This window comes from Monopterus albus, unplaced genomic scaffold, assembly GCF_001952655.1.
Source record: "Monopterus albus unplaced genomic scaffold, M_albus_1.0 scaffold8.1, whole genome shotgun sequence".
Taxonomy (NCBI): Eukaryota; Metazoa; Chordata; class Actinopteri; order Synbranchiformes; family Synbranchidae; genus Monopterus; species Monopterus albus.
The window spans coordinates 1,496,944-1,506,538 of NW_018127888.1; the positions used below are offsets into that span (position 1 = coordinate 1,496,944).

Consider the following 9,595-nt stretch of genomic DNA (forward strand, 5'->3'; position numbering starts at 1 on the left):
GCATTCCTGGCAGGAGCCTACTATGGCCAAGGACGAGTCATTGTGGTTTCACATGAAGGGCTTCTGGGACAAGAGGTAGAGTCTACATTAAAGATTGGTCTTAGAATTTCTGCCTTCAGTAAGTCATGTTCAGAACATTGTAAAAATGTTTACATTACTCTAGATTTAAACATTTATTTTGTTGTATATTAATTTCTGTCCATCAGCAGTTTGCTGTCCAGAGTATGTTAAATAATGATATGGATACTGATCTGCCAGTTGTTTTACATGCTTAATGAACTACTTCTTTTCCTGCAATAACTGCCTTTATCACAGGCACTGGCTCCATTTTGGAACAATGCTTTACACTGGTTGGATGAAGGCCGACAGGGGGTGATTGGTGTTGAGCCTGATCATGCCCTTAACATTCTCAGAAAGTCTGGGTTACAGTGTGAGAAGACAAACCTAAGAGAAGGCCTGAGTGTGTTTGTGTGTACCGCATACAAAAATGATCTTGTGAAAGAAATCCAAGACTTTGTGGTAGAGGGAGGAGGCCTGCTGGTTGGGGGCCATGCCTGGTACTGGGCACAGACACACAGGGGTCAAAATCCATTGACTGATTTCTCAGGTATGATAATGCATCACCTGCTCATTTCATGGAAATGTAACATGATGCATGCCAAAGGTGTTACTGGTGCCACACTCCAATTTTACAAAGTTGAACAGAGAAACTATGGAAACAGGTTTTAAGTTGAGACAAATAATAACACAAACAAATATTGGCATCAGTGTTCCTATAATTCACCCATATCAGTCCAGTCCATATGAATAGGTTCAACAGTGGTGAAGTCAGTTAAATGATGGTACTTTTACTACATTTTTTTAAGGGAACAAAATCCTGAACAAAATGGGTTTGGGCTTGTTGGGGGCAACAATTGGAGGAGGAATATACAAGGCCCCTGACCCCAGCCAGGCCATCAAAGATACCTACCACTTCCGTCATCTTCTAAATCGCTTTGCTGGCCATGTAACCGATGGTGAAGAACTTACAGAGAATGAGGAAGAATATCTTAAAAAACTAGGCAGCGACTGCTCCAACTTCTTGAACATGAAGGCTCACGACTGCTCCTCCTATCAGCAGATTGTGTCCACACTCACTGACATCTTAATGAAGTGTGGCATGCCACAGGTGAGTATCTTTGGACTGCTGTTTCTGTGTCACTGAGCTGCAACAAAGCATTATATTGTAGATCATAGTTGTGGTATATGGTTATCCTATCACAGCTAGCAAGCGATCAAATGGGTTAGAGCAACATCTTTTAAAATATTCACTGTTTCTTTCAAGGTGTGTGAAAGCAACCCTGTGACTAGTCCCAGAGACCATCTACTGCTCAATGTGGGTCCACAAATATATAAGGTTCACCCAAATCCTGATGCTCTCTTGCCCCACCTCATCAAGAATAACCCACGGTTGCCTGTTGTGTATAATGCAAGGATCAGGATTAATGCCAACACAGGAGGTGAGAGCTGGTTGTTGTTGTGTACAAATACAGTATGTCAACTTTTTATCTGAGTTAAACCCAGATGTATAAATCTCATTTTTAAGAAGGAGAAAGACAAAACATGTCTATGTAACCTTTGCTGCTGCTACTGTGTGTGTGTCAGGAGATGAGGAGTGGCTCAGTACAGGTCTCTATCTCTCTCCTGGTATGAAGACCTACTTGGTCATACCAGCAGCGATTGTCGACAAGGAATGGAAGGTACTGTTGTGTATTGTACTTGTGTAATTGTTGTGCCCCCAGTGGCACAATGGTAGACCAGTGACCCTTGACATGTTTGTCCCAACCCATACTATACATCAGCAGCAGTGCTGTTAGTGCAAGTGATCCAAAAATTCTGAAATTCAGAGAAGAAAACAACTTTTGTGTCAGATTGTACAAGTCATCCAGTCCTCTTAGGTAGTTATTACCCATATCCACCTCCCCAGCTTTTATGCCATGCATCTTTTTATTTACAGTACAAACTATGCTCACAAATCAGTAACACACATTCCATGTCTTTCTCAGATCCAGATAGGCTGTCAAACAGACTATCTGGGCCATGCAGAGCTGAAGAGAGCACCGTGTGTTCATGAACAGATTCCCATAACAAAAACAATGATGCAGGTGTGGAACCTGTGGGGGGGACTCATCTACGTGGTGGCTCCACCCAATACACAAGTACAGGGGCTAGAGGTCATAGTGCAGATAGCTGTACCTGCACCATATTATAAATCTGGTGAGTCTGTGATGGTTGGATCTGTGGTGTGCGTTTGCTGACGTGTGTATCTCTGTCTTCATGGGGTTAATGGAAGGCATCTGATGGTTTCTGGTGTAAACATGGGTGTTCAGGAATAGAGAGCAACATATAGTTGGAGCATCTTGTTTAAAATGTAATGCTCAAGTTTCATTTGTTCTCTGGGACTTGCTCTTCATGAAACCCAAACAGGTTTGGACTCTTCTTGGCTTGGGGCGTTTTACATAATTAAAAGTAATGGTTAGTTTTGAATACACCCATTCCTTTGTTCTCTTCAGGTGAGACAAAACTTGGCGCGTGGTCCTTGTTGCGCACAGCTCCTTCGCCCTGGGCAGAGTTGGAGTTTGAAAACATCATCCTTACTGTACCATCAGATGTTGTTCGGAACCTAGAGCGCCCTGATGAGTTAGCGGTGGTGTGGGATGCCATCATGAGGGGCATTGCTGACTTGGCTGCAATACCACCCAAATTTCCTCGCAAAGAACGTTTTGTAACTGATGTGCAGATTTCACATGGTAAGTGTTTTTGGTTTTTATAGTCTAAATGCCTGTTTCTTATTTGTTATCCCATTGAGAGTCCCAAGGAGATGAAGTCTGTCCCAACCGGTACAGAGTGAGAGGCAGCATACACCATGGACAGGTCTATCACAGAGCTAACACACATACAGACAACCATTTACACTCACATTCACAGCAATTGGCAAATTCTGGTGTTTTACCATCAATGCGGTGCAACCCGCTTTATTATGCATCACTGGGCAGGCACAGGTTGGCCTCCATTTCCATCTCTTCCTGACAGTAGGGAGTAATTGTGTTGACTTGGGTTCAGTTGCGGGGTCAAGCTCCGCCTTCAACAGAGCAGAGAGGAACATGCGACACTCTGAGCAAAAGAAAGAAGGAGAGGAAGAAGAAGAAGGCATTTCTCTCAACTAAGCTACTAGTTTAGCTACCTTTTGGCTGGCTGACCTAAAGTAGCAAGTTAAATTTGGAAATTAGCAAGAAATTCTGTAACACAGGTGCTTAAGTAGTGCAGGCATATGTTGAGATTCCAAAAATTTGCTGATATTCAGATAAACCTTATTGCAACACTTATAAAACTCCTTAAATTTTTTTTACAACATCTAACACTAATATGGGTCATGCATTATGCACTTCCCTGTGATTGTGTGAAGATGCACAACAATGTGAAGTCCTACAAAGTTTCTCTTTCCTAGCTATGAAACCTGAAAGAGTCATTGATATAAAACTTTGCTTTCCTGATTTTCCTCTGCTCAGGTTGGATGCATTGTGGTTATCCTGTCATGGCATACAAGTCCACAGCAGCTGAACTGGTCAGCGTTGTCCATGCTAAGAGTCGAGGCCTTTGGGGTCCCATTCATGAACTGGGACACAACCAACAGAGAAGCTGCTGGGAGTTCCCCCCACACACCTCAGAGTGTACATGCAACCTGTGGTCACTGTATGTGCATGACGAGGTGCTGGGAATCAACAGGGCACAGGTGGAGTATATCAGTTTAGTTTTTGAGACCAATGGCTAGAAAAAAAAACAAGTCGTAAGCTATATTGTGACATTTTATATTAATAAATGTCACGAAAGACAACAACTCTTTTTTTATCCTATGTTGAACAAGTATTTTGGGATTATATTGTTTCATAGTCATGTTGTTTCGTCTTGTTCAATGCAGGCTCACCCAGCTATGGCTTTATCAGAGCGAAACAAACGCACAGAAAATTATGTTAAGGCAGGCAGAGATCTCAGTGGCTGGGACATGTGGGTAGCACTGGAGACTTATGTGCAGGTAAGAGAGTATTACTGTCTATATGAACCCTGTGTAGAAACTATGATTGGGTGACACTGGAGTCACATTTTAAACAGAATCACACCCAATAATAATATTTTGCTCTACCCATAAAACCCTAAACCCTCATTATACACTAGAAAATAAAAATGCTGGATGGAAAATGCCCAGACAACCATGCTGTTTGTACATTCCCCTGTACCCGTGTCTCCTTCCATATAGCTCCAGGAGAAGTTTGGCTGGGGTGCCTTTAAGAAGGTGTTTGGAGCCTACCATCAGATGAGCAACTTTCCTGGTGACAACAAGGGAAAGATGAACCTGTACGCTGAGACTTTCTCCAACACTGTGGGGCTGAACCTGTGTGGATTCTTTAAGGCCTGGGGCTGGCCCATCGAAACAGCCACTGAGGAGAAACTTTCCAACCTGCCTCCCTGGAGCGACCACCCCATGGTCAAATATGGTTGAACTTCAGACTGCTGCTGACTAAAAGTGCAGAGAGATGAGTTCAGTCTGTACCAGAAAACAAAAATGCTGGATGGAGAATGGCCATACAACAATGCGTAACAAAAAGTGTTGTCTTTAAACAGTTTTTGTGAAGTGGATTAGACTTGTTTTTGAAAATAAGTTAGAAAACTGATGGAGCATTTGTTTATTTGAAAATGCTTTATAAAGAAACTAACTTGACATGCAGCCACTTGATCTCTGCTTCTCACATCTATGTTCCTAGTACTTAGTGCTAGCACTGTAAACTCTGCTGTACACATTGGTTATCTAATTTCACAGCACTAGTAAAAGTCATTCCTATGAAAATGAAATGGCTGTTTTTCTGTGTTGTAATGACAAATTCTTTTGATATGTGCATATATTTTATATGAATTAGTAAACTCCATCTTAATACTATACTGAGCGTTAGCAGTCAGTCAAGCTTTAAATGCCATGACCTGGATTTACAGTGAAAAATAAGCTTGTTAGGGTTATACAGCAGTGTGCCCAGTGATAGTTGGGTATTTCTCACTCCATCTAAATGTCTTTCTGAAATTATTGCATGATTATTTGGAGGGGGAATTAGCCAAACAAGCAAAATGCAACTGGTAGGGTACAGCAGTTTATTAGCTGGATTTGCTGCCATCAGCGAAAAGCTTACTCGAATTTATTGTCCAAATCTGGATAACTTGTATTTGCTGTAGCAGAAGGTGGATTCATTCAAGTAAAGAGTGAATACATCTGTATTTAAGTACACTACTTGAGTAAATGTACTCAGTTACTATCAACCTCTGGAGTTTAGGCACAGTCTTTTCAAACCAGAGGAAGCATTATGCCCTCTTTCCACAGTATTCACTGTACAAATTTACATTTTAGGAGTTCCCTGTTTCATTCAACAGACATTAGCAACGTAGCCCTCAACTAAATTAGAGTTTTGCTTTTTGAGTCCTGGGTTGATATCTGACTGAATGCCAAGGCAGGTCAACAGTATGTAGTAAATTTAAAACACAGGCCATTCAACGTGCTTTTTAGAATTGAGAGTGGTTCGAGTTGGGAGACATTTAAGGTCATCAAAGCACTTTGAATCCATTGTCTCTGATCCTGTAAGAAAGGCCCATTTTGCTTGGCTGGATGGTAATGATATATAAATAACTGATTTTCAGTTACAAACCTGTCTACCCTGATTTCATCTGCATGTGAAAAAATATTAACAAATGACATCAACAAATTCTCTTCAGTGTTACATGATCAGATTAAATCTGTAAGGGGGCTTCTGGTAGTGGTACCTCCTATAGGCCACTCAAGTGATTGGACTGACCAGGAAATCACAGATACAGATGAGCTTCATCCAGATTAAACTTTGTCACAGCTTGACCTCCTGGGATTGTGTTCCTAATGTTTAACTCTTCCATAACGTGTCCTTTTAAATGTGCTGCTTTCTGTCTTTATAAAAGAGTCAGTCTTTGAGGCAGATTCTGCATACTGTATTAATTATTATATGTTTTAAAACATTCATTAAAATAGATTTTATTCCAGCAAAGGACAAACAAATTCCATATCAATAATTTCATCTGTGGTTAGAGCAGTTATTTTATCCTTCAGTTCTATGTTTCATCTTTATTCATTGAATTTATTTTTTTCGTTGAATTTATAAATAGATGATTGGCTCCAGCCGCGACGTTCGTCGGGATAAGGTGATAGATAGATAGATAGATAGAATATATTGGCTATTATGTCTAATGATATGAACTAGTGATTGAAAGCTTTCAGTAAAAAGAATGGACGCCATCTTACAGTGGTTTATTCAGCTCTCATAATACATCCATGAACCCCATAGCGCCCCCAGAAGGTGAGTAAGGTGAGGTACAGTTTAAGATGTACAGGTAAACGCACCTGGGCGGGGGAGGTGTCATGTCGAGATTGAATGGTGCTTGCTTACATAGTTAGATCACGTCTCATAACGCTTGCCTTGGTGACTGGACGGATCTCACGGACCGCCGCTTGGTGAAGTAGGTTTTTTTTAATTGATATTGATATTGTGACGATCCATGACGTGGATCGTCACAATATAGTTTTTGATAGTGCAAAGTTATTTCCGGTAAATTTATAACATTGCGCGGAAAAGCGGGTGTCGTTTATGTACACTGGCTATTTGACAAGAAGGAAGATACGTAATATGTCAGATAATAAGGGAACAGGGCAAAATGAAAAAATCTCTGCCACCATATTAAATGCTTTGTAGCGAACAAACGTAGGCCTTAATATTTCTTGTATTTTCACTGACGTTTTATTTTGCTATAACCTAAACGTCATATTTTTTTCACTTTTTTGTGTACATTATATATTGTTTTCTGTCAGACTTGCATAAATTGATTACAAACGCAAACTCTTGTAACCCAACTGAAACCTTTCAAGCAAGATGGTAACATCGATTCTCCAAGACCTCAGTGAAACTACAGCCATAATAATTTAGCTATAAATAGGGCCTATTGAGTTAAGCTGACAGGATAAGCAGGTTTCTTAGCAGGTTTCCAAGCGCAGATAATCTTGGTCATCAGAAACAACTTCTGTTCAATGAAATGTCTCCTCTTCTTGTTATTTAAACGAAATACTCAATCCTGTTCTCCCTCTCATCTATATTCTTTGTCTTCAAATCAAATCAAATCAAATTTTATTTGTATAGTGCCAAATCACAACAAAAGTCATTTCAGGACACTTTACAAAGTAAGGTCTAGACCTTACTGTTATCAATATTATTACATAGGGAAAACCCAGCAAATCCCACTTGAGCAAGCACTTGGCGACAGTGGGGAGGAAAAACTCCCTTTAACGGAAGAAACCTCCGACAGACCCCGGCTCTTGGTGGGCGGCCTTCTGCCTCGACCGGTTGGGGTGAGTGGATAGAGGAGAGACAAAAGAAGAAACTCTGCTTACTCGGGTTTTTCCTGTGTTTATAGCAGAAGGACGACCCCCTAGGCATGGGTGACCTATGGACCTTGGGCCAGTGTTGCCAACTCCTCAGTAAGGAAAGTAGCTATTGGCTGGTGTAGAAGTCGCTAAATGACACAATCGCCTAATTTGCATAATATTCCATTTTCATGTGATTGTAATGGACCGTGTAGCAGAGAGGAATAAAGTCATGGGAGAGACAAAAGGTGAGTAAAAAACACCCTAAATACACTGTATTGCCGAAAGTATTTGCTCGTCTGCCTTCACATGCCACTGAACTTGAGTAACAACCGATTCTTAATCCATAGGGTTTAATATGATGTTGGCGTACCCTCTGCAGCTACAACGGCTTCAGCTCTTCTGGGAAGGCTGTCCACAAGGTTTAGGAGTGTGTTAATGGGAATTTTTCACCATTCTTCCAGAAGCACATTTGTGAGGTCAGACACTGATGTTGGATGAGAAGGCCTGGATCGCAGTCTCCGCTCTAATTCATCCCAAAGGTGTTCTGGGTGTCTGATTAACTTTTTGTCCCAGATCTAGTTTTGAATTAACATCTTGTTTCTCTTCACACAAATGTGTAACACATTAGCCATCTGTAGTACTTTTACTGTCGCACTGTTATACTCTTTCCTTTCCCACAGGACAGTGTGACTGGCATGACATACATCTTAGGTGCACCTTTTTAATGTAAATTGCTACTAACGCAACTTACATCTGACTCGACACTTTTTTCTGCCTTCAGAGCACTGGTCATTCTCACCATGTCCAGCCAGCCCATCCAACACCACCGTGAAGGGGACTACGTGTCCCTGATGAGAGGTTTGGCAGAGCTGGACTTCTCTGGCCCCAGTGTTCCTAGTGCCCTGGTGCTGACTGGAGACGATGCCTTTCCTTTAGTGATGAACAGCCAGGGTCAGATCCTGATGGCTGCCTCTCTGTACGGCCGTGGAAGGATTGTGGTCTTTGGCCACGAATGCTATTTAACTGCCTTTCCTGCTCTGGTAGAGAATGCTCTGACCTGGCTGAGAGGAGATGGATCTGAAAACCTGTCTGTGGGGGTCCATAAAAATGTCTCTGCAGTGGCTAATAATCTCAGTAAATCCAGTTTTCAAGCAACAGTTGTGGGGGCCTTTAGTGAGAATCCAGGGGTTGGTGTATATGTGACAGATGCCTACAGTGTGGGTGCGGACCCGAAGGAGCTGGTGGCGTTTCTGAAAGCTGGAGGAGGAGTGCTGCTAGGAGGGCAGGCCTGGAGCTATGCTGCAGATCACCCTATGGAGAACACGCTGCTTCAGTTTGATGGGAATAAGGTTTCTGGTGTGGCAGGTGTCTACATCTCCAAGAAACAGGGTATGGTAGAGTGCCTGCCTGTCTACCCTCAAATCCCATCCTCCTGGATGTCCATATCGTGAGTGTGTACTGTACTTCTCTTCTATTGCACATTTAGACAGGTTCTACTTTACGTGACAACTTTGATCAGAAACTTCACAACACATTTGGCCCTCTAACATTATTAATATTGAACTTTTCACTTTATCCATCAGGCCACTTGCTTCAGTTATTTTAATGTAATATTTTTATGTATTAAGTAGTGTATGAAATTATATCGTAAATTACGTTATAATTCATCCTAAATAAGAGCAACAACTCTGCACACCTGATTGTACGATAGGTGCATCAGACAGAAACAGCAACTTGCAGAAATGTAAAAAACCTTTTTACATTTCTGTTCATTTAAAAAACATTCCATATAACTCCACTGTTCCTGGCTAATCACTTTTATTGTTTGTCACCACCTCAAAAAATATTTATTTTGTTTATTTCTCATATATTGGCATGTTGTTGTACTTACTGTGTTTGTATGTAGACTCTATCATACTGAAACAAAATCTCTTCTTGAATTGTTTAAGTATTAAGAATTCCCCTCCTCTTTCTTCTTTGAAATACAGAATTGGTAAGGACTTTAAGGACGACTTCGAGTTTTTACTTCAGGGGGTTTCGGAGTTTGAAATCCCGGGTGGTTTGTTGGCATCTGAGGTTCTGGTCCACGGCACACTGGCCTTTCCCATTGGGACCGCAGGCAATGGACGG

General features: G+C 41.4%; 2 protein-coding genes across 2 annotated transcripts in view; both read left to right on the forward strand.

Moving 5' to 3' along the window:
* LOC109951577 (TRPM8 channel-associated factor homolog) overlaps window positions 1–4,626 on the forward strand; it is a 6,730-nt gene extending 2,104 nt beyond the window's left edge. The window contains exons 3-12 of the mRNA XM_020586155.1: window positions 3–75; window positions 316–607; window positions 867–1,168; window positions 1,325–1,499; window positions 1,645–1,739; window positions 2,046–2,256; window positions 2,553–2,789; window positions 3,549–3,772; window positions 3,959–4,072; window positions 4,295–4,626. Of these exons, the coding sequence (XP_020441811.1) occupies window positions 3–75; window positions 316–607; window positions 867–1,168; window positions 1,325–1,499; window positions 1,645–1,739; window positions 2,046–2,256; window positions 2,553–2,789; window positions 3,549–3,772; window positions 3,959–4,072; window positions 4,295–4,537 (1,966 nt within the window). The 3' untranslated portion in view covers window positions 4,538–4,626. The remainder of the gene's footprint in view (window positions 1–2; window positions 76–315; window positions 608–866; window positions 1,169–1,324; window positions 1,500–1,644; window positions 1,740–2,045; window positions 2,257–2,552; window positions 2,790–3,548; window positions 3,773–3,958; window positions 4,073–4,294) is intronic.
* The window catches only part of LOC109951433 (TRPM8 channel-associated factor homolog), a 25,566-nt gene that overhangs the window by 8,241 nt on the left and 7,730 nt on the right, over window positions 1–9,595 (forward strand). Inside the window, exons 3-4 of the mRNA XM_020585944.1 lie at window positions 8,247–8,912; window positions 9,454–9,591. Of these exons, the coding sequence (XP_020441600.1) occupies window positions 8,266–8,912; window positions 9,454–9,591 (785 nt within the window). The 5' untranslated portion in view covers window positions 8,247–8,265. The remainder of the gene's footprint in view (window positions 1–8,246; window positions 8,913–9,453; window positions 9,592–9,595) is intronic.